Below are 27,824 nucleotides of genomic sequence, written 5' to 3'. Positions count from 1 at the left end.
ATAGTATGATACTTATCTTCTGCTGCCTTCATTTTGTTGGAATTTTGATTATTTAATAAAAATTCACAATTATGTTTTGTGGATTATTTATTCACAATCTACAGATTCTAACATAAAAAAGATAGTGCGAATGTTAAATAATAGATTGAAATGGTTCAAAAATCAAGCATACTGTACATGTTCCGGGGAAGATGGTGAAAGTAAAAATTCATAAGGTATATATAAGCCATGATCAACTGCTATTTTCCAGCGTGACTGCAGCAGCATCCTCACCTGTATTAGCCTTTTTGGAGGTAGCTCGACGGTGTATTCTGAGGTACCCAAATTTTCCAGCACCTGGTGATGAACCCTCAAAAATAAAAGGCAAATAACCAGTAGCTTTCTTGTATCTCTGCTGAACCTGCATCAAAACAAAACAGCATCTCCTGTGAGAAAAAGTTGGTTTAAACATGCTTTTAGTTTTTGTAAATAGGAAAATTTTGCTTTTACTCCCTAAATAAATTGTTTCCTTTGAGTCCCTCATTTTCCAAGTTGTCTTCTATCCATAAGATATATTCAATATTTCTTAGTTACAATATTGTATTAAATTAAATTCACAATAAAATAAATACCTCGAAAATGTGTTCACTGCTCTTGAGACAGTTTCTACCAATCACACAAACTGTTCCGCCTGAACCACCACCAGTTATCTTGCCTCCGTATAAAGTCCCACCTTCAGCTTTAGATTCTGCACTGTGTTGCAATTCTTGCACTAAGTGCACAAGCCTATCTGTTCCATCAGAGCCAAGTCCACAAGCACTGTAGCTGTAGTGGCACTGCATAAAATAGTTAAAACTAAATTACTTTTTCCCATTTGTAGTTTGGTATTCTTCAGTTCCAAAGCCGAAGTTAATATTCAAAAAGGGAACCATCAAACGAGTAATAAGTCTGTTAATTGCATTTTATCCAATTAACACTAAATAATGTAGACATTCAACTAACTATTCTAATCTTCCTGTTATACACATGTTAAAAGAAAGTGAATGGTTCATAATATGGAGAAAAGTCTAGTTTAAAATACTAAAAATAGGAACCAAAGCCAATATCAGCGATGTGTTCACCAAAATTATTTTTCAGTATCATTATAACTTCAACAGTGGACAAAAATTAGTACGGTAGGTTGATCAACTGAAGCTGTAGATGTACCTGATATAGCAATTCTCCTAAAGATGTAAGCTGATAGGTTGAAGATGCAGATGATAGAAGTGCCTTGAACGTCTGCACACAACATGATGGAAGAGAACTAGTTAAAATTCAAATAATTATTACAGGAAATGTGATACATGATTGCTTCATGATACCGGGTGAAAGTTACCGCGTATGAAAAAAATGTGTTTTAAGAGTCATCGTCTGTTGTAGAATGTGGATTTGGTATGACGAAGGTATTCAAATGTACAGAGTTATAGAATCTTATACATTGGCTTGACTACATAGTTAACTTTCCAAAAAAAAAGTATAAAGATAAATTTTCCAAGTACAAAATTACCACAGCAGAGTTTTACTGAGACTTGAACATAATAATTGGGCAAAAGAACGCAACAACTAGAACAAATCATCAGTTACTTATTTAATGCTTTAAGAAAGTCCTAACCTTGACTCGGAAGTTTTCATAGATTGGATGCGTTGTGGGAGCTTTAACTCCGTAAGTACGGTTGTCATCAATAATAGTGACAGGATCATTATGATCTTTAAGTTGCTTCAAAAATGTCTCACCAACAATGGAATCGGGAAGAGACTTAGCATATAGACCCTCAAATCTGCAAAACAAAAATGAATAATACTTAACGTCCAAAATTGTAAGGATTAGATCTAGTATCTAAAAAGGAAAGTTGATGAAGAAATTAAAAAGGTCAACACAATGTTAAGCATAATAATGATCCAATTAACAGATAATGAGACCATTTTTACGATTGCACTAGCAATCATAGGGTGATTATTATTAAGTAATTGAAGTAGTTCTATATGCAGATTTAATTTATTTGGCATAATAATCCACTCATGATAAACTATTTTATGGAAAGGAGAAAAAAGGATTTACCTATGAGGTGGCAAATTACATAAGTAATCTAAGGAGGCTTCTTGTTTAAGTAGTTCTAGATCATCTTGTTCCACTTCATCATAGCTCAACCCATTAGCAGCACAACTCTTGGACAATTCCTCAAAAGCCTTGGTCTTTATCATCTTCATACCCATAAAGGTGCCAATTCTAACAGAACCATAGTCTGCACCTCCAACGCTGAAATAGACCACAATTACGATAGTTCATGAACATGCTGAAGATAGAATAAGGAGGACTAAAACAGGATATTCTTGATAAAGCATAGAACGATCCAAAAAGCTTATGGAGTTAAGGCTCAAAATATTCTTATATATCAAAGTGGCATACCTTCATGGAAGTTACAATTACAAAAACCATGAAAACAGATCAAAGATTAAACCCTAGCATGTCTTACAAGTTGAGCATAAACTTTTGTTATATACACATACCACAAGTTCAAAAATATTCAATAAAAAAAATGTATGAGATCGAAAAACTTTACAAACACAAAAATAGAGCCATATTGTACATAGACATTGCAGAAAGTCCATTTTGAAATGATGTTGGCAGTTTATGCAGAATGCCAGAAACAAATATAAATGGATAATTAAGGGACATGAGCTGTAGCCCAGGGGTCCTAATGAATTTTGTTAATATTATTACACTTGATCAACAAGAAACTCATCCTAGGTGAATGTTCATTAATAACAGCCAGGTCCATAGTGAAATTATATAAAAGGAGAATGGAAGAAGGAGTGGAGAAATAGAAGAAGGGATTGGACCCAAAACAAGACCGGTGTTTGTATGAGAGAAGAAAGAATCAAGTGACCCATGTGTCAACAGCTGAAGTGGAAAAGCAAGATAGAGAAGGTGGGCATAACAGCACGGGCAGCTGGCAAAAGGAGAGTGAGGAGAGAGGTACGGGAATAATCAAGGATGTGTTTTTTATGGACATAAAACAACTACATACAAGGAGACATCATTGTAGCATCGATTGAGGAAAAGATGACACAATTTGTTGTGGTTTTGCCACATGCAAAAGAAGGACATTAATGAGGAAAGTCGATTGCATTGTTTTAAATCCTAAGAAAAGGCATAGAAGTTGTCAAGAGATGTGTTCTCGGTCTTTAACCAGACCGAGTAATGTCATATGATTCATTTAGCCTACCTCAATAAGTGGGATAAGGCTTTTGTTTCTGCTGCTCTGTCAAGTGTAATCCTTACAAAACTTCGGGTAGCAGAAACTTTCACTATTTATATCTTTAATCCCATCTCTCTCTCTCTCTTGTTGTATAATGGATGTCGAGTTTAGTACCAATAGCTTCATCCAAGTATAAACTATCTATCACCATTGTCGCACCACAGGTGAGTGGTGGTTAAAATATCTTGCCATCATGTTTCCTCATATTTCCCCAAAAGACAGCCAAAATTCTAGCTTTATTAACACAACCAATAATTACAGTCTCTTAAGACTAACAACACCCACATGGTTAGACCAAAGTGTGTTGAAGTCTATCTTTGATTGTAGCCTCCCATTATCTCGAAAAGTGTAATTATTAATTACGTGAAACCCACACAGATGGTCTCAGCAGAAAAAAGATGTATGCAGGAAATTTGGTAAACAATGATAGACCACCAACCTGTGTCTTATTCCAGAATCAATTCCCCAGAAACGGATATGGCTGGGAATGTCAACAAGACCAACAATCTCTGCAGGCTGCATCAATAAAGAGCAGTACCGTGATATAGTGTCTAAAGAATAAGAAAATATATTTTTAGATAGCTTGTAATGATGCACACCTGGCAAACCATAGCAAGTAGTTTGTTGGCTTCACCACATGCTGAAGCCATCTGGTCCATGACACCACAAGGAGCTCCTACAATGTGGTTTTCCACCTGATGAAAATTTGAAGAGATTGATAGAAATTACATCTAGTGGACAATGCATGCTAAGGATAAAATAAAAAATCTCAGGAAATCAAAATGGATCAGAGTTATGGATAAAGTCTAACCTTCTGGCAGAGTATGGCCAGTTCCCTTGGGCTGATATCCAACCCTGAGTTACAAACAGAGAAATTAATTTACCCACATGACAAAAACTGGATCTATTTAAGCATTCAGTAAACACCAAAACGGTATCAAGATCAGAAAAAAAGAGAAGTTTCTCTTTTCAATATAAGAGAATGAACCATTGATGAAAGAGATCTGCTTTATGAAACAACTTTTCCTAGAAGATTAATTTTACCCAATGAGAAGAAGCAATAAAATGACCAAAAATAATTACCATGAGCAGCTGCAATAGCAGACATACTAGCTACCTCCACAGAGGCAGAAGATGATACACCTTTCCCTTCTGGAACTGCAGATGAAACCTACATATTTGTTTACAATGCATACGTCTTAGAATATAAAATAAATATGGAGATAGAGTAAGTGACACAATTATAGGCCAGGGTAACTGTTTCAACATTGCACTAAAGGAGGCAAGATATTCCCATCCAGAAATGAGTTGAATGTGAAAATCATTGGCAAAAATGTTATCAACACCCTTGGGGAATTCTATAAGCATTCAGTAAGATATTTTATTGTTAACTAAAATGAAGTATCAGTAACACAGGTTGAGAACAGGAGGTACCAGCATGCTTATACTATCTTCAAATTGAACACCCAATTCAGTCATTAAGACCAAAATTGTCCCTGCCACATATGCTGCCCACCTGTGATAGTTATTCATATTAGCCCAATGGAATGCCAGACATGCCTTATTCGTATAATAAAATCATGTACAAGTGCTACCCACTTTTGGGAAGGATCTTGAGCAAAGTATCTCTTTGCTTTCTCATATGTAATTGGTTTGCCTTCTTCCATAAAATCAGACAAATCCATGTCAAATGTTGGGCTTCGATTACTCAATTCTGATCCATATGATACCTGACATGATCCAGATTCATTGAGAACACACAATAAGAAAGTCTTATTACAGCAAAAACTGCAAGGACACGAAGATATCCAGCTAATGTTTGTAATTTTATCATCAACATTATTCACTTCTCAAGCTTAATAGTTACACAAACTCCAATCAATAGTTGTCAATGTTAACTGATAGTATAAAGAAATTTCCAAATGTTCTCCAACATACAATTTGCAAGACAGCAGTTGGATTTCCCCCGTTGTCATTCTGCCGAGCCTCAGCATGTTTCCACAGTCTATGTTTACTAGGATGGATTCTTTGCAAAGCGACATGGCAGGCTTCCTTAATTGGCATCTACAGAAGAGTGAAAGAAAGAGAATAAAAAGGCCATAGTGAGTAGTCGTTTTCAGATTAACTTTGTCAGTTCTGTAACATTTTCAGACAAAACCAATCATAAAGAAACGTCAGTCATTGTTTAGCACTGTACATCTCAGTTTTAGTAGTAGTAGTAGCAGTGTTATGTAATACAGTAGTAGTACTATAACCTATCGTCGATGTTATGTGTGTATTCCTTTTTTAGAACTTCCGTGTTTGCTTTTTAAACTAATTCTCATTAAATTTTGTCAGAAATATAAAATGATAGTAATTGCTATTTTCTAATGGGATAAGATACCTCTAACAATAATATATCCTGAAATCTAAAAGTTCATGATCAAACTAACAACACCTGATCCCACTTTAAATTTTTTTTGGAGTAGAAACTTGTAACACAGCATATTCATATACTGCGTGTATTAGTTGGATTCACTAAAACTAAACTTTAGAGCTTCAAGTCTACAACAATGTATTATAATAACATTAAAGTATGTGAAAAAAGTTAACAGTTGAAACTAAATGTAATGAACACTAAAACCCTTAGGAGATTGATTCAACCTGGAGGACAAGACTTCCAGAATAGTCAGCAATACCACCCATAACATCTAACCTTCCAGGAGCTCTAGTCACAAAAATGTCCTCCTGTCACGAGAATAGAAGAATATCAAAAGTTAAAGAACAAACAGCAAAAGAAAGTATTTGAATTTAATAGATAATGAAGTGTATTGTCATAGTAATGCGAACAAACAGCAAAAGAAAGTATTTGAATTTAATAGATAATGAAGTGTGTTGTCATAGTAATGCGATTTCGTCAGTATTTCAATCACTAAAAGGATTGCTTGTATCCACTGAGAGCTCTTAGGCCAGAAGAAAGAATTTTATAATGGATTGACCACACAAAATGATTAACACCTGCCAGTTGAAGAGACTGGCTGCAGCCTTACGCTCCCGCCTTTTGTGCTTCTCCTCTAATTCAGATAGGCTACGTAAGAATGCCATAGTATCTGGAAGTCCTTGCACATCTCCATGAAGAATGTCAAAGTTTTCAAAGTCCCTGAAGAAACAAAAAAGGAGAGAGTTATATTATCAGTTATTAGGAAACAGCCAACAAAATTATACCCCCTGAAAAAGTGAGGTGATACCCACGGGCTTAATGCAAAGCTTCCATCATCCACAGGGGAAACAGGTGTTGAGTGCCCAAGCTGGTCTTCAGCAGTTGCATACCATTCTGGGATTGTAATATCTCGGCCAGAGGCCCTTTGGAGTTGATACCCAAGAACTATGGCATCACGCAACCTTCTAGCCCCACTAAGCTGCACATTATTAAGTCAAAATTGAAATGAAAATTAAATTTGTTAATCATTTTCACTATATCTTCGTGAAACCAAAGTTAGCGAAGGCTGGAAAAAAATTTTAAAAAGCCAACAATGCAAAAAAATTATATTCAGAAGTTGTTTACCTTATCTGATGCATAATTTTTTCCCAAAGCTGTCTCCTGCAGGATGCGTGCTGCCACCTACATTTTCAAATGTTTTATAAAAAATAATCACTTCTTTTGGAATAATTAAAAACCTCAATGATGACATAGATCTACATGATCAATGTGGGGAAAGGAGCAACCCTAGAAAAATTTAAATATCCAGACACTAATTGGTTGATGATTACAATCCAATAAAAAGATAAACATTTTAATGTTTAGTTAAATTACAAAAACAGATCATGATGCTGAACCATCTACCCCGAGCAGTAAAATTACTGGAAATGACAATGCTAGGTTAAATATTACCTGTCTTATTGTTGTAATGACTCATCAGATAAATTCAGAATAGTGATAACTTAAAGAATTTTTAACTCAAAATTCTAGTGTAGGTTGTTACAAAGGAGGACCAAAGAATTAGCTTTATATGTATCACTACAACTAGGCCCTTTGGTAAAAAAAGTGCATGATTCAGCCAATTTGGGCTCCGACTGTCTTTGTATCTCCATTGCAAACTTTCTTTGCTCACAGGGGTCTTTTAACTTTTGAAAAACTATGTTTTTCCCTAAATCTTGTTTTTCCGTTTAAACAGTTTCAATTCATTCCATTATTCAAACAGACACTTTATGGTCATGAGATAACAAATAGGGAAGGTTAGAAATTTCTATCATTCCTAATATAATAGTTTAGACAAATAAACTTGATTCTTATACACTATATTTCTTCAACATGAGTCCATACCCTACTTCTGTCATTGACCAGCCGTTCCTTTATTCCACACAAACTCTTCATAGTTAAAAGAAAATTTTACAGGTCGCATAAATATATACAGTTACACAAAGTAATAGTTTTTGAAGAGTAGATTAATAAAAAAATAGTACCTCGCCACCATTAATGCCTGCCTCATAGCTGGGTTTCAAACTTATTGCACGTTCAAGATAAGGTCTCCAATGACCAGTCAGTAAATCCCTCCTAATCATTTCAACACCACATTGATAATGCTAAAAAACAAAGATAATTACTTGTAAGGTACTCGACACAAATAACATCGAAGAAAACAAAAAAAAAAAAATACTAACATAGAGAAAGTCAGACTACCTCAAGCATATTTCTCAAAAAAGGTTCTTCATTGAAATAATCTCTTCGTACAAATACAAAAGGACACTTGTATGCCAACGCCTCGCTAACTGTGCCATATCCAATTTTCCCTATAATAACAAACAGCGATTAGCAACTCTTTCATTTAATCCATTTTTAGTTTTGACAATATGTGCTTCATACTGACCAAGCATACAGTCAGATGCTGCAATAATGTCAGGCGTATATGCATCCTTAGCAAGTTTCATAAAGTTAGGTGGAAGGTCATCACTCTTAGAAGCACCACAAACCTGGATCATAGAAGTAAGACATCACAATAATGCACAAGTACGATAAATGATTATTTTAAATGAGACAATGATACATAGCAGACTGGTTGAAGAAGTACCAGACACAACCAGCCAGGCGGTAAGAATTCCACCTTTAGCTTCAATCCTGATGGCTGGAGACAAGACATGACAGATACAGAAGTAAGACGAAAAGGGAGCGACTCTTTCAAACCATTAGTAGAGTTCCATGCCCCCAAAATCCAGAAAAGTGTAAAATTTACAGGTGTATGGTCAATAGATGACAAGAGATCAATAACAAATCAGTATTGACAATATAAAGATCCTGCAAAATATCTTTATAGGAACTCTAAACTTCATTACGAATTTGTGTTAGTGCCAGAAATGGTAATTGGAACAACACATGAATATATGCCCAGCTGATTTTATAGAACACAAAGGAGTACCCACAGTTCTATCAAGAACATTATTAATTTCATGAGGAAATAATCAGCGCAGGTATGATAACTGAAATAAATGAAAGAGTGATACATAATACTCATTATTATACAAGTGCTTTAAATTAGTTAATTCTAATAAGTTGTTAGTAGAGTTAGCTCTCCACAATGTATTAAAGACTGTATGTGACCACATAGTGTAACAGCAGATTTATAATCATGAGATTTTAATTGAAACTTCTGTTCTGTCAAAATGATGGTCATAAGGGAAGATAATTGCAGAAAAACTGGAAGAACGACATTAGGAATGGGGGCATCACACTGTTTTGCGTTTGATACTTGTGATGGGATAATTAAAGCACCCCACACAACCAAAACATATCATTACAATAGCATTCCACAATTCAAGTACATGAACAACAACATAATAACAAGAAAGCTCAAAGAGACACATAGCAAGCATTTGTTACAATGCATCCCAAGAAAAAATCAAGGTTTGGTCCTTAAAAGAGGAGCACTAGATACCTGCCCACCAAAGTTGAGAATAACTAGCTTCACATCATCAGTTACCCCAAGTTCCTTCCTCACCTTCAACAATAAAAATCACAAGCTTGGATTAAGAGATAGATGATCGTATCATAAAATTCATAGAGGTTTGTAAGGTATACCTCTTTTGCAGATTTGTGCAATCTCCTTACTACGAGAGGGACGTCAATAATGTCACGAAAAGCAGGCACTGCAAAAGTTGGAGATACCAAATTCTATTTAATCATTCCTATCACCACATATAAGTGGATATTCAATTAATATTAGATTATTGCCATGAAATTATATAAAAATTGACTTACTTGGGCAATATCCCGGGAGGCGGATAAGGAACTCACAATGTGAATAGTCCTCCGCTATCTGCAGCAGTGTATATGGGGGTACACTTATTTATCATGATTCAAGCACAAAGCCATAACAAGTGATAAAGGACAAAACTAGGAGCATAATTGTCCATTTAAAAGTTTTACTTCCATTCAGCTTATTGTTATGCTTCATAGTTATTGTTAGAAACAGAATAGGCCATATTTGAAGCCATTGCAGGGCATCTTAACAATATCACATAGCATTAGAAACTACAAACATAGCTGACATAAGTCTATTTTTATCAAAGTATATCCTAGCGAGGTTTGTTCAGTCTATCATACCATCTGCTATTGGGAACCACCATACAAATATCTAGTCTCACATTCAAAATGTCGAGACAAGAGAGAATATGATAGAGATCCCACATCGACTACAGATATGGTCAAATTATAGTATATAAGTGAGTGCAAACATCACCTTACAGGTTGGCTTGTGATGTTGTGCTAAGCTTAAGTCCATTTTCTATGAAATTTTAACAATTAAATTTTGAGAGATATTTACTAGTTAGTAATGCATTCAAGAAATGTGGAGGAAATTGCAGAGATGAAGCATTAATTTATTTGTGAATTCTTTCATGACTGTTACCTTGATAGCTGAGAAACATTAAAATGTAACAAGGAAAATTAAGTATATGTTACAAGTTTTACAAGTGATTAAATGCTGAGCATACAAAATTCCAAATTCTTGGACAAATCAGAGAATTGGCAACTTCTAACATTTCTCTCCACAAAGAAAGATATGAAACAAGATAACTTGCTATATGAAGAAGATTTTGTAACCTCCCAAACTATTGAACGATGATGAAGTCCAGCAGCCATGACATATTCAGCATAGATGAAGTCCCAACTGAAATCCGAAAGACATGGAACGAGACTAAATATGGGCACTGAACAAAAGCAATCGCTCTTGGACATAAATGTACATTTAAAGTTTCAATTACTACAGCAAGACTACCTAAGGCAATAAAGTAGAAAGTATATACTTATCCCCATAATCAACTTAAAATTGATGTATGACGACCATTTGGCAGAATGAAATGATGATGAAAGAATACATAAAACTCATGAAAATATATTTGTCAGCTAAATTTTCTGAAATCATAGGCAAATAGCTCATGTGCTCCCTACACATGATGGTCCTCCCTTAACCAAATACTGTAAGAAACAAAAGAAGAAGAAAGCACTGAGGTCTGCATAAGTTACCTGAAATTGGTCACACAAACGGAGCGAATGCCGGCATCGGCTGCTGCTCGACATGCAACAGGAACAACATCTGAGACCTGTTTTCTTGTATTAGTTTTACAAGGATCCACCAAGTATATAATATAGAACTTCTATTTTTGTAGAGGAAAAAATCATGTTCTTTCTAAAAACATTCATAAAATATTTAAAGGTTTTTGGATAAGCTTTTGGGGAAAAAAATGCAAAATCTGAAAATAATCAGATCTTAGCTTTTTCTTAGAAGATAGGAATAGATTTCTGGAAAAAAATGGTGATGAACAAGAGAAAAGGTTGTGAGAAAGAAAGGGAAACTTACAAGTCCTGTTCATACAGACAAAAGAATCTTGCTGAATTTAAAATTTACAAGTCCTGTTCATATTTCTTTTACAGATGCTAAGTAATCTTTCCAGAAAAAGGTACTTTCGCACAGACAAACCCAAACAACCTATTTTTTTATAATTATAATCAAATCAAATTCAAAATTACTTCTGTTACATAAAATCTTTATCATACAATCAATTTTGTACTCATCCTTATAACACTAGCTTTTTCAAAAGCCCAAACTAATGTGTTAGAAGTTATTCTAAGCATTATGAATTAGTTATCAGTTTCCCTTTCACTTTTGCTTCAAATAAAAACGGGGAGGACATATCTTGTACCACTAAGTCAGCTTCGACAGAGTTCAGCCACTCAGATTCTTGAGCCAAGATTTGTGCACGGGGCTTCACTGCTGTTTCAGAATACTAACATAACCACAAACAAGTAAGAGATAAGTAACAGAAAGAAACAACATTAAGGAATCTCCCTCAAAGCACAACAACTATAAACAATCCAAAAGGCAATGGCATTGTCATACCTTAGACAGAGAAGCAAGGCGATCAACAGTCAACGCATCTGCCTGAACAGCTCCACAATCCAAAAGCACCTATTTTACACCGATGGATAAACAAACGTGAACTTTAAAAGCAGTCTCTTTAAGGCATTGTACTTATATACAAAATGAAAATTCTCACAAACAGTTCGATCTGATCTGGGTTGTCATCTATTGCAATTGGGATCATCATGACACTAAAAGCAATTCCACCGAAGAACAAGTAGCAAACCTTAAACAACATTTTTTTATCGCACAGAACTACCCTTTCTCATCAAAATCATGAATATACCACAAGCAACAAGAACAGGCTACGACCCACAGGTTATACATATGCGTTTAGATATTACTTCTTCCTCAACAATCATATCAATTATTAACTAGATTATGAACACTGCCTTTCGGATAGCATTACAAAGAAACTTAAAGATAAGAAAATAGATAAATAAGCAAACAAACAAACTCACTTTGCGAATGAACAATCGAGGAGACTGTATTTCAGTGGTGAAAACGAAATCAGGAGCACCAGTGACGACGTGAACATCATGCCCCGCATGAATCAAATGCCGCACCACCTAGCATACAATCCAAATAAAAACTCACATCACAACAAAACGAAAAAGAAAAAACTATCCCCACAAAACAGAGACACAGAAAAATTCAAACTTTTTTTTTTTCATTTTATACCAGATGATCAAGGCCAAAACTAAAAACACAGAAACAAAATCAAATTTTAAGAATGAGTGATAAAGCACCCATTTAATAAAAAAATGACTTGATATAGACAAAGACCTCAGTGACTCGAGTGGCATGGCCAAAACCATGCCCAGTAACATAATAAGCAAATACTAGGTGCTTTGTGGAAGCGGAGACTCCATCACTCTCTTCCTCGATCCTCATTTTGCAGTGATTCAACTTCTTTTAAAGTCTCCCACAAGAGAGAATGATAGTTTGTATGTTTCAGATGATGAATTTCTGTTTATATATTATCCATGAAGAATGAAGGATAATTAATTATTAATTAATCAAGCACATATTAATCACTTTTTCTATTATTATTATTTATTTTATTCAATTTTATTACTTTTCATAAAATATTTCATCAATTTTCATAATTTTAAAAATGTAACAACTACTGTGTTTCTGTATTTTACGTAAACTACAATGTTTATTTAAAAAATGTAAACCGTGTTGTAATGAATTTTATAATTATTAGTTCTAAAGTGTTGTAATGAATTTTATAAACTGTTATTATATATTAGTTCTAAATTATATTCTCCGTAAATTAAAAAGGTTAACATTTGTTTGTTAATTATTTTAATACGTAAAAAATAATCACATATTATATCTTTAAAAGGTAATACAGTTATTTAACATTTTATTAATAGGGATGAAATCAATTAAAATAAATAAATAAACTAAATAAATAAATTAATTATACATCAAAATGGGATTTATTTAAGTTAAATATAGGGATTTTTTTTAACAATGATATAAAATTAAATTAAATAACATGAAAAAAAAATTGTTTTAATTTGAATACATAGAAAAAATTAGTCATGGGATTATATTTTTTTTTCCAATAACATACTATTCTATGATAAATTTGTTACATTTTATAATTTGTAACAAAATATTATATCATAATTTATATATCGTTAATAAAAATATATATTTATATATTATAAATATTAGTTACATGATATAAATATTTATATTACAGGTACTAAAATACTAATTTTATATACATATCTATATATAATTTTATTTTTTTATAACCATTTAGATTATTTATTTAATCCTTAGTTTATTCTTTCACATAAAAAATAAATATTTAATGTAAGTCTAGTGTTCATACAAAAAAAGTATTATATTTTACAGTCAGAAACGATAATCAATTAGAATAACGTTTTAACTTTATCAATAACTTCAAATTGAAGCCTGAAATATATAGATATTGAGATCATATTTGTATTAGTTTCAAATGATATTATTTTTTACTAAAAAATCATTAAATATTAATTAATTTTAGAATTAAATTAAATATTATTATAAATTAAAAAACTAATTTTATTAATAGTAAAAATTTATAGAATAATTTCTAAACTAATAACTAACCTTAATTATCAAAATTTTATATGTTAACTATTTTATATTTTAAATTATCTATTATAAAAATTAATTTAAAATATAAAATAATTAATAACTAAAATCTTAATAATTAATATTATATATTAATTTAGAAATTTTTTATAAATTTTTATTGATAATAAAAACTAATTTAAATATTAAGATTTTACTTTATAATATTATATCTAACTTAGTTAATATAATAATTAATTACCTTTTATTTTTAAAAATAATTGTTATTTAATAAAAAAAATAGTGTTTATTATGTTTTAAGAAATGTTTTTTTCTTTTGACCAGAAAAAAGGATTCATCAGTAATCTTTTACAAATAACATCATTTATTTATTCACAGAAAAAACAAGTTTTTTTCACTAAGAAACAAAAGGTTTACATATCCAGATTATAACATTATTTTATGTTTAAAGCTATGCTATTAATAAGAATTATTTAGCAAAATATATTATTTAAATAATTTAATTTATTAGTACTGTACCTAAATTTGATATCTAATGAGATTTGAACTTTAGATAATATTACTATAGAATAAAAATTGTTGTTATTTGCATCATCAATGCAATCATTTATTAAAAGAGTTTAATTCTAAATAGTTAGGATATGGCAAAAAATAAGATGATGATGATATCGAAGAGATTTGGATTTGGATAGGATAGAGATGCGTGTGAAAAGTGAGTCCTTTGCGTCCAGAATTTGTTGAAATCATGAACCCATTGTTTGTTTGGTTTTATTCATAATTGTTTGTTTGGTTAGTTGGGAATAGTAGAAGAATGGGGATATAACTATTCTTTTATGCGAACGTGTGCTCACTATTGTGAATAAGACTATTCTGGTGGGGAAGTACATTAGGTAAAGGATCTGTACTCTTATGGATAAATCAATAAAAAAAGTTGTTCTGAAAAGGATTCGAAAGGTTTCTCAGACAGATTAAAGCCACCAAAGTTTTCTTTTTATGTTATAACACTCTTCTTTTACAGTTTTTTCTAAAAGGAATTGATCAATTCTTCCTCCACCTTACCAAATTGACATGAACTGATTACTTTTAAAATTTTTAAAATCACTTTTTATTTTAAATTTGTAAAATTTAGAATTCAAAAATTATATTTTCAAAGAACAAATATAAAGCAGATTATTGTGTTTTAAAAAGAAAATCTATAGTTAAATTTAAAAATATTTTGAAAAACAATTCAGAATAAAAAAATACGGAAAAATTCTAAAAAAAAAATTGAAAATATATTTAAAAAGTTCTGAAATTTAAAATATATTTCAAAAATTTAAATCCAAAAATGTGTTTCAGAAAGTAATTTTTTAAATTATTTTTCATTTATATTTCTTCTTTATTCAAGAATATTTTTATTATTTGACATGTAAATCGGAATTGAGATTCAAATTTAATCAACTATATATTTGATGTGCCTCCCAACCTTCCATTAGGCTTTGTTGAAAGAAAAGTCCAAAATTGTCGTTCTTAAGAGATAAAAGAAGTGATAGTATATTCGTGTTCCGGATTACAAAATGTAAAATAATTTTTTAATAAACCCTAAGATTTTTGGAATAGTGATGGCATTACGTGTTATATTTCGAAACGGAAATTTGGAATGCTGAACTGTTTAATATGTACTTTCTAAGGTAAAGTGCATTAGGGATATTGTTTATGGAATCTTGAGATATTGAAAGGACTTGACTGATAGCTTCACACTACATACAGTAAATACATCATGTTAACAAACAAATAAATTAATATTTTAACTATTTTAATCAAATTAAATAGTGGTCCACATTACTGTTTTGTGTTAGTGAAAATATGTGTTACTAATTTGTGGTCCAGATTGATTGTTCTGTAACATAAAGAGAATTAATTGATTTTATTTATAATTAGGATAATTAGTGGTGATTCTCAACCAAAAAGTATGGGTACGGGTGAGGCCAATTTTCTTTATATGGTGGAGTGCAATTGGGGCATCCAATGACATTAAAATGATAATGTCAAAAAAAAACTCACAAGAAAAAAAAAAACACAATGATATCTAATTATACATCTAATAGTTTTATTTTGCTTAAAAATTAAGGTATTTTTTCTTTTAACTTATTGAGACGTTTTTTAAAAAATAAAATCGTGATGGAACTCGAACTTCAAAGCAGACAATATCTCAGATGTGGTACTTGATCATAGTAATGTCATCTCAACAGACTTTAGGTTAAAACGTTGGTGTCTTTTATAAGAATCGAAAACTCGTTCTTTTAGCCCTCGACTAGGGGGCTTGTCTAGTACGCCCAAAATATTCTCATATCGTTTAGGAATCGAGGTCAATAATAATTTATATACATTTTTCTCTTTAACCCTCTAAGACGCATTTTAAGAACAAAATCATGACAAAGTTAATACCTCGGATCTCATGATTGATCTCAGTGATGTCACGTACTACCAAGTCCTATATTTAAGGAACAATTTTTACCCACTAACAAAGTTGATAAAAACCACCTGCAGTATGTAAATATAAGCATCCACTATGACTACAAAGGTCAGTACTGATTGAAAAATCGAAAACGGTTATTTATACTTAAAAAACTTACAAGTCTATAAATACAATAATCAGGGAGTACTTCTGACTCACTCAATACTTGATATTCATTTATTCCTCAGAGATTATTATGCTCTTACTAACTTGAGCATCGGAGAGTCTTCTGTGGGTGAAGTTCCACTCAGCATTTGGTGATAAAGCTCGACAATCCTCCAAGGAGAAGCTCGGTGATGAAGCCTAGAGAGATAGAGAACCCACTGAGCTAGTCCAACCTTCCAGAAGGATGACTAGGAGCATGACACAAGACACAGGGCTAGGTCAGGATCACTCCATAGCCATACCTCATAACCTATCAATCCTCAGGAGCATAGCCCACATGATGATGGGAGCTTAGCACCAGCTAATCTCTTTATTTTTAATTTCAGTAGATTAAGGTGTATATAACATAATATGGGGTGTACTTAGCATAAATTGGGCTCACTTTGGGGGTTCCAAATAGAAGAATAAACTATAGTAGGGTGTACTTAGTAAATTGGGTTTGTGTCAAGCCCACCTTTTATGACATGTGCACCTAGGTTTAGGATTTATTTGACCTACCTTCTAGAAGGTTTCTCACAAATGACACCTTACCCATCTCACTCTTGTTCCCCAAGTCACTCTCTCCTATATAAAGGGTGTTTTGCCTCATGTATTTACACATTGAAATTGAATAGAAAATAAACTTTGCTTGAGTGTTTAGTGAGCTTTGTTCTCCTAGAGTTCTTGGGTCTTATCTTGAGTGCACAACACCTCAAGTGGCGGTTCTTCACCACTTAACTTTCTCTTATCTCTTCATCTTTTCTTTTCTTCACCATGCACCATTTCCCTTCCTTTTTTATGATCATATGTTCTTCTTTTTCCCTTTTTGGTTTGTATATTGTTTGTCTTTCCATTTATGCTCTTTAATTTTCGCACCTCGTCATCATCGTCACTTTATATTGTGTTTTTCTTTTTACTCTCTAAAAGTGAACATTTACACTTACTTAACCACTTGGTTAAGTTCATGTCTAGTGGGAATCTTCTTTGGGTTTCTCACTATATTCTGCTTAAAATAAAAACTTATAAACAAAGTGTCACCATAAAACGTGCAATCCTAAAATCAACTCACACCACTCGTTCTTCACCAATGACTCGGATTCCACATCTCGAAAGGCCTAAAGTCAAATTTGGTAAGAACATTTGGCGTCCACCATGGGGCCTTGGTAAAAGTTTTCAGGACCACTCTTTCGCATGGCATTCACCAAAAGTAAAACAACAGCTAACACATCTTACTCCACAATGGACCTTCAATCCTAGAAGCACTCAAAGCTCACATTGATTCAGCCATGTAGAAGAATGAAGACACGGTATAGAAGGTCATCGATTTTACAACTCAAAAGAATGTAAATCCGGTTCCAGATGTTATCATTGAAATATGAAAAGAGATGGAGACAATGCAAGCCTTGCTTCAAACTAAGCTTTGGAATATCCAAGAACAACAGCTCGAGGAGATTCACATTATTTGGCACGAGATACAAACTCGGATTGTTCAAAGGTCCGAGCATTAACCAACCCCCGAGCTTGAGGGCTAGTCTCAACCAACTTAGCAGAATGAGCAGCAGCGGGGTTCACACACGCCTAGTCGCAGTCAATGATAGTCTTCTATAGCCACACATAGAGCTCGAACACCCTTCCAGGTTACTCTTCTGTGCCAACAAATTCCCTTTAAAGCTCTCCTTCCTCCACAAGGGTTTGTGAGTATACAAGCCTTAAACTCGTTTCTCTCGTTCACCGAGGAGATCATGCAAGTTTAACTCTCAGACTCCCTAAGGTGGCCAACCTTGGAGAAGTTTGATGACACCACTGATCTGAATGCTCACGTAAAAAGGCCTACTTCGCACAGGCCAACCTCCTCACCGATGATCAAAGAATACAATGCAGATTGTTTCCACATCCCTAAAATGAGCAACTTTGGAGTAGTATTACTCATTACCAATTAACTCCATTGACTCATTTGACACCTTTTATGACATGCTCACAACTTGATTTGTTGATAGACAATGCACACTATAAAAAGAGATATCTGAGTTAAAAGAAATGTTTTCCCAATTTTTACAAACCCAGGACAGTAAATATAGAAGATCTAGGAGTAGACAAGGTGAGAGGTCTAACCAAAGAAAGAGTCATTATTCTTACCATCCTTCTGATAAGTGTCATATTTCAGTAGTATTTCGTATTAAAAGATAGGAAATTACAAATTTTTAATGATAAAATAGCTAAAATTTAACCTCTAATTTATTAATTTAATTTTTTTTTACATATTTTGTGATTATAATATGAATAAGAACGAATTCTTCCAAAATTTGTGTTAATTTCATGATTCTATGGGAAAATGGAGATAAAAGAACTAAAAGAAAATAGACAAGATGAAAAGGGAAAGTTGGAACATTGGAAACTCGCTCAAAACTTTCTCAAACTATCCTGAGCAAGATCACTCCAGAGGAACTCGTCCAAAGCTCGCCTAGGCAAGTTCACTCCAGTGAAGTCGGGTTTTTTCTCGTCAAACTCGCCCAAGCAAGTAATAACTCGCTTAGGCTAGATGTCATTTAGCCCAAACCCAACTAGGTTAAATAGGAGGTGTGAGAAAAAAAACCCTAGACATCATTAGGAGAAAAAAAAAAAACCCTGATGCAGGTTTGACTGCAAGACGTTGGTATTGGAGGACGTCGGGAATCTCTAAACACATCTCATTTGCGTAGGGGTGTCTTGTAAAGGAAGGAAGCAAGATGGCATGAGCTCTATCTGTAATAGGGGAGGACTAATTCAGATGTTGTGGTGATGTTTTTTGAAAGGAACTCCGAAAGGAAAAGCCGAAGGAGTTGTAACAAAATGGCCCTCATGTAATCTGTTACAAGGCCTGGATCATAACTCAAAAGGGTTGTTAGGAAGTGTGAGGCAAGTCTTAAGTAATTGTAGGTTGGTTTCTTGTTTTAATGTAGATGCAGGGTTGCTGGTTTTTCTTTTTCTGTGAAGGTTTTCCCATCTTACAAGTTTTACATATCTAGGAAGCAACCTCTTTGTCATGAATATTATGTCTTAAGCTTCTCTATATAATTTATTCTTATCCAGTAAGTACGAGGGAAGAACGATGATTTTTGTATAAGGGTTGGATACCCCTGAAGTATCCCATTAATTTAATTCATTATTTGCTGATAAAAAAAATTAGGAGAATAGAAAGAGATAGAAAACCTTAGAGGAGACAGTTGTCAAGGAGAAACATCCTAGTCTTCAAGAAATTTTCAAGTTACCTACTAATAATTACCTACATATTTGGATCTCTAGATAAATAAGGACTTTCACACAAAGTTTACCTACAATTATTATCCATACGTAAAATCGAGTTACCTACAAATTTTTTCGTATATAACAATAAAGTAGTTTGATCGCAACAATCCGTACATAAAATTCGTATGTAACTTTGGATAGTTGGGGTGTGCAAATGTTATTCATGTTATTATTAACATTATTAATAATACTATTAATATTATTATTAATATCATTTATTAATATTATTATTCTTCTTCTTCTTATTATTATTAATATTAATATTATTATCAATAATAATATTATTAATATTATTATTTGTATTATTAATAATATTAATTATTATTAACATTATTATTAATTAATATTATTTATAATATTATTAATAATACTATTATTAATAATAATATTATTATTAATATTAATATTTTTATGAATATTGTTAATATTATTATTGTTATTGATATTACTATTACTATTAATTTTATTTTTATTTTTATTTATATTATCATTAACATTAATAGTAATAATATCAATAATACTAATATTAATAATATTATGTTAAATTATTAATATTATTATTAATAACATTATTAATATTATTTAATAATAATCATTATCATAATCATGATAACAAAATAATTATTATTAAATGATAATAAAATTTGTTAAAACTTTTATGTATACTTGAGAAACCTGAATTTAATTGCATCCGATTATGAAAATCAATAATAAAATAATAAAGAAAAAATATTCATGCAATTTTGGTAGGTTTTGGTACGTAGGAAACAAACACTAACATATGTCACCTTTAATTGTGTTGTCCTATGCTTATCTCGAATTTAACGAAGTCCATGATTTGAAATATATAAAAACCTAAAACATGGTTCGGATAAAGATCGATTACGTGTGACATCAGGTTGCAAAATTTGGATGAGGAGTTCCTTAAAAAAATATCCATCCTCAAAATCTCGTCTAAAAAAGAGAAAATATAAATACACAATTTTCTTTTCTGTTTAACGGAATAATAATGGAGAAAGAGGACTCATTCAACGTGAAATTACCAGAAATTTTTTAAACAAACAAACATTTAGGCTGTTAACATGAAAAATCCAGAAACAACCTTTGAGCCAGAACAAATTCGTGGAGACGATAAACTATTCATACACCTACATTATGATTAAACAAAATTAAGGCTACAACACCATACGGAATCAAAGACCAAATGCAACAATAAAGACGGAAAATGAGACATCATTAGTCAAGTAACTCATGGAAATTATGTGAGAACTTCGACGGGATAACACAGAAACTAGAAGACAAACTGAAGAGTTCTAAGTGGCACAAGAGCATATACGGAAGGAATCCAATGCAGCACAAGAACGAATGCGCCTAGAGTTACAAAAAGAGCATGAACACCGATAAAAGGAAGCTCATGAGGAACAAATGAAACTCAAGGATGATGTAGAAATGGCCCAAAAATTAATGGAGGACGTTGTTAAGATATAAAGGGAGAACAAACCTCTGAGAAAGATAGCTCATGATCAAGCAGGTAGGCGAGGAGGTGTAAACTTGCAATCAAACTAGGAAAATCCCTAACCATTCTCCAAGCAAATAATGGATGAACCATAACCCCCACATTTCATGGTACCTAAAATCGCACATTTAAAATCAAGCCACCAAGGATGGCATATTTATTTGATATAAAGCAAGACAAGGGGGACTACTTGACAACTATCTCAATCGCTTCTGCGAGGTGTCAGTGCGTATGCAATAGCCAAATGAGAAGATGGTCGTGGATACGTTCGCAAAGGGACTACAAACCATTCCCTTCAGTGAATCAATACTTAAGAATCGAGCAGAGTCAATGGCCAAAGTTTGAAAGCGCACCTCAACATACATTGAATTCGAATTAGCATTTTGAAGAGAAAGGGAAGAGAAGAAGCGAGCACGCTCAAATTTCAATGGACAAGAAAACAAAAAAGTAGCGGACACCTAGATAGGGAGGAAACCCGAATGGTGATATTCCCATATCTTGCCAAACGGGACAAGAAAAGAAGAGGAACCCCCAATGGGCACAATGAGTGTCCCTCATAATCAACTTTTAAGAGATCCTGAGGTCCCAAACAAGGTAAATTTCTTAAGCGAATGGATCAACAATTAAGTCATTGTCGAGAAGCATGATGTGAGTTTCATCGGACATATGGCCATGACACGAAGAATTGTTACGTTTTGACGGTTCAGCTTGCCTGGTTAGCTGGCAATGACACCCTACAAAGACTACAGGAGCTAGGTGAAAGGAAGCATGTGACACCAATGGGAGGCGTGACACCAGGGAGCTCGCGAACGAAACCCCAATTCTCAGAGAATACCATAGCCTGAGGATTCTCGAGAGGAAGCATTACTTCGTCTAGTCGAAAGAGATACGCCCGATCGATATTATCATTGGAAGCCTGGAGACCACCACAAGCCCTCCTTATATGTTTCTTAGTGACCGATTTGGACGATGTTGCACCTCGTGAATATGACCCAACTGTAATATTAGTAATCGCCATGGGTTGCAACGTCCCCCGAGTTCTGGTGGATCAGGGAAGTTCAACAAATATCATGTTTTGGGAGACAATGATGCAATGGTGCGAAATTGAAGAGAATAAGGCAAAGATAACCAACAATTTAAGAGACAAACATGAAAGTATAAAAAGTTTAGAATTGCACATTTTATTGGTTGCTCTTTGTTTATGATTTTTTATTTTTAGCAGTGTAAGGTGAGAACCCAAAAAAGATCCCCATTGGACACGAACTTAACCAAGTGGTTAAGTAAGTGTGAAGGTTCACTTCTAGAAAGCAAAGAGAAAAACACAATTATATGGTGACAATGATGCAATGGTGCGGAATTGAAGAGAATAAGGCAAAGATAACCAACAATTTAAGAGACAAACATGAAAGTATAAAAAGGAATGGAATGGAGGGCACAAAGAAAGATAAAAAGAGGAAGACATAAAGAGAGCTTATGGAAGAAAGAAAGATGTCACGTCACTCTTGGAGAAAAGAGGACTCCAAGATGAGTGGTGCAAAGAGTCGCCACTTGAGATGTTACCCACCCAAGATAAGACCTAAAAATGAGAGCTCACAAGTCTCACAAAATCACTCATACAGAGTTTCTTTACTATTCAAAATTCAATGTGACAATACGTGGATGAAGACACCCTTTATATAGGAAGGAGTGACTTGGAAGGCAAAATGAGTGAAGGGTAGAAAAGAAAAGGAGAGAGGGGCGTGATGTTTTAAAAAATGTAAAACCATGAAACCGCTCAGTAAGTGACACATGTCGAGAATACACTGGTGCAGAAACATAAAACAAGTGCGGCTATTTCGAATTTATAAATGCGGCTTTATAACCGCATTTGATCAACACGCACTTGTAAATCAAGAAATATAAATGCGGCTATATAGCCGCATTTATAAATACCATTTACAAGTGCGGCTATTTGCTTTAGCCGCACTTGTATATGCCAAATCATTAAAAAAAAATTAAAAATTTTAAAACATCGTCAATCTTGTGTGAAGGCAACGTTGATGATGAGTCACGGGAGCGCCAACAACGGTGGCGACAGCAGAAGCGACGACGGACAGGGAAGCAGCAATGGAGCAAACCAAAAAACCCACAAGAACCCACGAAGACAATGAAAGTGTACTGAGCAATGCAAGAAACCAAACAATGTAAGAAAAATGAATGTCAACCAACGAAACAGTGCTTCGAGACCACCAATGCAAGGAAAAAAACATATATAAGAAAAACGAAAACATCTATGCATATATTTGTGAAGTTGAAGAGGAAGAAAGAGAGCTCAAGAAACTTACATTGCACAAATGGAATGCAGATGTAGCAGAAGGAGACGAACTCAGAGTGCGAACGCGAAACGAAGGCAAAGACGAGAAAGAAAATATGAAATTGTGTGTGGCGCGCTTCAAAATTTAGGGTAAAAAAGGATTTACGAATGCGGCTAAAGGTAAAACCGCATTCGTAAATCAAAGAGTTTTGATTTACGAATGCGGCTATACAAATAGCCGCATTCGTAAATCAAGCGCTTTGATTTACAAGTGCGGCTATACAAATAGCCGCATTCGTAAATCAAGTGTTTTGATTTACAAGTGCGGCTATTGATGAGTATATATTTATTCACACTCACTAGCCTTATTCATAGATTATTGGACTATAATAATAAATAAATCCATTGTTTTAATTAATATTCTTATAATTGGGTTTATTTGGGCCTTAACTATTATTATTGTTAATTTTGTGTTTTTAGAGTAAATTATCCAGAGGAAGCATCTACCTTTGTGAATGAGCCAAATATGCAAAAGTCCAAGTTGCTTCTTGAACCAAAACAGAAAAAATATTCTGAGGAGAAGAAAGAGAAAATAAAAGCTACAAGATTCCAGAAACAGAATTGGAAGCAAATCTTCTGCAAAATAAAAAGAATTATGGAAAGTAAAATTGTTTACAAAATCTAAACTGCAATATTTTCCCAAGATCCTTGGAGCAGAAAAGCCTATAAAAGGACACAAGCATCAAGGAGAAAAGGGAGAGCTTCATAGGGTTTTCTTAGTTTATTTTCTTCTTTATAATTCTTTTGTTTTGCCTCCGCATGGAAGGCTAAACCTTTTTGGTTGATTCTTTTGTAATTCCCCATTGAGTTCTGAGGTTTTGTTCCAATAAAAGTTTCGATTTTTAATTCTCTATAGCAGTTGTTTTTATTGTCTAATCTCCTGGAAAACTGGTTTTTGTGAGAGGTTGTACTTGAACGCATGATTGAGAGTCTTCCTTATCTTAAACTTTGGTTTCTTAGTTAGTTCGCATTGTTCTAATTAATTTCTTGGGCGCATGATTCAAGGGAGAGGAGGTAAGCATTCCCATGGAGTATACGCATGGAACAAAGTGGGTATTGATTAAACTAGTAGACGCATGCTTTACTGGTGAGTTTCAGTTGAATCAGATCGGCGCATGTTCAATCTGGTTTAGCTCTGTTGGAGGATTGAGAAAAGATTAATCTTTAGAGAACCTGTGAAGAATTCAATGGTGGAAGAACTTGGGATCAACCGCTTTTTATTTGCTATTTTAATCTCTTTTATATTTTTCTGCACAACTATCTCAAACCCCCTTTTTATCTTTATTGTTATTGCTAACTTTTATTGTTTGCAGATAAATTCTAAACCCTGATTAACTGAATCACTATGGGATTCGTTGGGAGACGACTTGGGGTCATCTGGCCACAATTATACTATCATCTCTCTAGTGTTAGACAAGTCTACGCTAGAATCATATTAATATGACAGCAAAACGACAGCTATCAGCTATATAAATAGCCGCATTCGTAAATTCCAAATAATTTCAAAAATGCCACCGCGTTTTTTACGAAAGCGGGTAGCGCAAAAGCTGCACTAAATAAAGAGTATCATTTTCTTCTTTTTGCAATAGTGATAAAATAAAACCTCCATGCTTGTAAACCTTTTTGCTTCTTCGACTTGAGGTTGGGGGCTTGGTTGTCGTGGGCCTATCCAAAATTTTAAGAAGGACCATGACTTAAAATAAGTTATCTCGAGTAAAAATCTAAAGGCATGACTCAGATAAAGACTGATTACATGTGATATCAAGTTGTGAAATTTGGACAACCAGAAGATCCTTAAAACAAAAGAAATAATGTTTGTCCTCAAATCTCGCCTAAAAAGGAGAAAATACGAATAAACGATTTTGTTTTGTATTTAACATAATAATAATGAAGAAAGAGGACCAATTCAATGTGAAATTGCTAGAAAAATTTTAAACAAACAAACGTTCAGCCTATTAACATGAAAAATAAAGATTTTTTCGAGATATTTTTTTTCTAGAAATAATCTATAAAAAAAATTGAAGAGAAGAAGGGATTCAGAAATTAATTTGGTGTTTATTCAAGGAAAAAAGTTCAACCCCTGAAACCCAAAAACAACCTTTTGAACCATAACAATATTATTCATTATATGAAAGAGTTTTTACATAATATTTATTGTATGAAAGAATTTTACTATATTTTTAAAACATTTATATTCTGCCTTTTATCTTCTAATCACACTTATATATTCTTAAGAATTTCATTTAATTTGTAGTTGGAAATTTTATATATCATATTATCTATTTATATTTATACCACAATAACAAAGCATTTCAATCACATAACAAAACTAAGTCAAGATAAATTATCTTTTAATCATTAGAATTTGTATGACAAATTGTGCATAATAATTTTGACTTCTTATCATTCACTTAAGATCCCACACTTAAAAAATGCTCATACCAACATTACTCCGTAGCAAGTTATATTCTAAAAATACATTATCCAATTTTAAAACAATTAATTAACACAAATCACTACTTTTTTACACCATCAATATGTTAAAACTAAATATAAATAATTTATCACTTAATCATTATATGAGACTTTGAAGGATTAGTAATTTGACATAGCACAAGGTCTCTAGCCCTATTAATAGTCATGAAACACAAATACAAATGTTCTTCCAACTCATCCAATTGCTCACTAAAGCTACAATGGTTCTTCTTCAACAACCGCACAACTCCACCATCGGCTTCAACTTTATCCTCCTTCCTCTCAAGCCAAAACCTCACCGTTGTTCTCATGTACTCCAGCTCATCATTCAGCCGAGCCACAAGCCGAACCGTCGTCTCCAAGTCCTTATTCACTATATAACTTCCTTTCGCAGCGGCGTTCAGCTGAGCCGTCACCGCAACCAGCTTCCTTTCCGAACCCAAATTCACTGCAGCCATTCCGGGCATAGCCACAATCAATGCAAACCCATGAGACATAACAAGAACAACAAGCGAAGCCGTTACAGCCACAAGCAGACAAGCCGAACCGCATTTTATTTTAGCGGCTAACCGGAGCTTTGCTCGCGCCCTGTCGCGGCTGGACTCAAGGCGGTTTTGCAAGTCGGAGCATTGAGCGTGGGTGGGCCGAAGCAGACCCGACGCGGCAAACGGGTTGGAAAAGTTTGAAAATTCAGTTAGATGGGTTATTAGCATTGGTGAAGGGATTTGGTTAGATGGAAGAGAGTGAAGAATGGTTTTGAGTGATGTGTACTTGACACGCAGGCGATCAATGTCTCTTAATAGGTGGCTACAGAGAAGAGAAGCGCCGGCAGTGTGTGCAAAATAGTCTGAGAGTAGAGAGTGGACCTTGGGCCTGCATTGGGCCAGGGATAGGGCCCGGGTGACGGTGGGCTGATCGGGGTCCAAGAGATGCTCCGCGAACAAACGGTAAGAGGGGAGACGCGACGAGGTGGTGGAGCCTCTTGACAAAGAAGAAGATGATTCATTGTTGGAATACGCAAGAACACGTGTCCAAAACTCAGTGTATGATTCCGTACGAAATGCGTTGGCATATTCCTCGTGCACGTCCCAACTGGTTTTGTGATTAGGAGAAGTGCTACATTCTGCTGCATGCCATTCTCTTCAATGCATCAGGATCACTAAATGCATGCAATGATTACCTGAATACACAAAGAGAGGGAAAAGAAGAACACGTGATTACCTGAATAGGATAGCAACTCTTTGATCCGGCGAACCAATTTGTTCTTCATTCCTGAACGTGATAGACGCTGCAAATCAGAGAGAAAAAATCAGATGGCATGCAATGAACTACAGTAATTGTCAGAAGGATCAGAAAAAGAGGAAATTAGGTGTAATACATGAAATCTTTCTATGGAAATTAAATTGGATGTTAACCTTTCTGAGAACCTAAATGAATGAGGCTTTGGCACTAGATTCTTGTTGTGAATGATTGTTATAAGGTGGTACTGTTCTTTCTGAGAGATGAAATTTTGCTTTCTTTTAATGATGCAAAAAACAGCCATTTTTATGGTCTTGCTTGTAAGAAAGACTTGTGAAAATAAGGCAATGTAAGGACATCTTGTAGTGTACGTGAAGGCTGCGTACTGATATCTGGATTTGGCGTGATGGAACGAAGGGAAATCTAGAACTATTTTCTGTCACTACAAAGCTAAGTAACTGCTTCTGAATAAAGTCAGAAATATTAGTTCTTTATTTTTATTTTTTTTTAAATAAAGGAAATATGAAGAAAAATAATTCCTTCCAAT

The 27,824-nt window shown here is 33.7% G+C and overlaps 2 protein-coding genes across 3 annotated transcripts; both read right to left on the bottom strand.

The window, feature by feature from the left end:
* Nucleotides 1-122: 122 nt before the first annotated feature.
* On the bottom strand, nucleotides 123-12,672 carry LOC137813573 (L-arabinokinase-like). Its single transcript, XM_068615906.1, has 29 exons — nucleotides 12,458-12,672; nucleotides 12,133-12,240; nucleotides 11,651-11,719; nucleotides 11,454-11,537; nucleotides 10,777-10,853; nucleotides 10,354-10,420; nucleotides 9,511-9,568; nucleotides 9,331-9,398; nucleotides 9,188-9,250; nucleotides 8,327-8,380; nucleotides 8,126-8,228; nucleotides 7,939-8,048; nucleotides 7,722-7,841; nucleotides 6,823-6,879; nucleotides 6,510-6,676; nucleotides 6,276-6,417; nucleotides 5,922-6,005; nucleotides 5,217-5,342; nucleotides 4,878-5,008; nucleotides 4,713-4,794; nucleotides 4,362-4,449; nucleotides 4,090-4,133; nucleotides 3,878-3,973; nucleotides 3,718-3,794; nucleotides 2,078-2,275; nucleotides 1,631-1,796; nucleotides 1,186-1,257; nucleotides 612-815; nucleotides 123-400 (listed from the first exon to the last, which is right to left on the bottom strand). Exons 1-29 carry the CDS (start codon nucleotides 12,563-12,565, stop codon nucleotides 233-235), a joined length of 2,991 nt encoding a protein of 996 aa, XP_068472007.1. The 5' UTR covers nucleotides 12,566-12,672; the 3' UTR covers nucleotides 123-232.
* A 13,444-nt stretch (nucleotides 12,673-26,116) lies between these two features.
* LOC137815448 (UPF0496 protein At3g49070) lies at nucleotides 26,117-27,574 on the bottom strand. Of its 2 annotated transcripts, none has more exons than XM_068618576.1 (3): nucleotides 27,454-27,574; nucleotides 27,260-27,326; nucleotides 26,117-27,164 (listed from the first exon to the last, which is right to left on the bottom strand). In XM_068618576.1, exons 2-3 carry the CDS (start codon nucleotides 27,306-27,308, stop codon nucleotides 26,128-26,130), a joined length of 1,086 nt encoding a protein of 361 aa, XP_068474677.1. In that variant the 5' UTR covers nucleotides 27,309-27,326; nucleotides 27,454-27,574; the 3' UTR covers nucleotides 26,117-26,127. The 2 variants fall into 2 exon arrangements, with proteins under 2 accessions (XP_068474677.1, XP_068474678.1); XM_068618577.1 differs by having other exon boundaries at nucleotides 26,117-27,161; nucleotides 27,454-27,540.
* Between the last annotated feature and the right edge of the window lie 250 nt (nucleotides 27,575-27,824).

Source organism: Phaseolus vulgaris, chromosome 1 (genome assembly GCF_000499845.2).
Source record: "Phaseolus vulgaris cultivar G19833 chromosome 1, P. vulgaris v2.0, whole genome shotgun sequence".
In the NCBI taxonomy this organism is placed as follows: Eukaryota; Viridiplantae; Streptophyta; class Magnoliopsida; order Fabales; family Fabaceae; genus Phaseolus; species Phaseolus vulgaris.
Note: the sequence above shows the minus strand (reverse complement) of the source record. Positions and strands in the feature narration are given on the sequence as shown.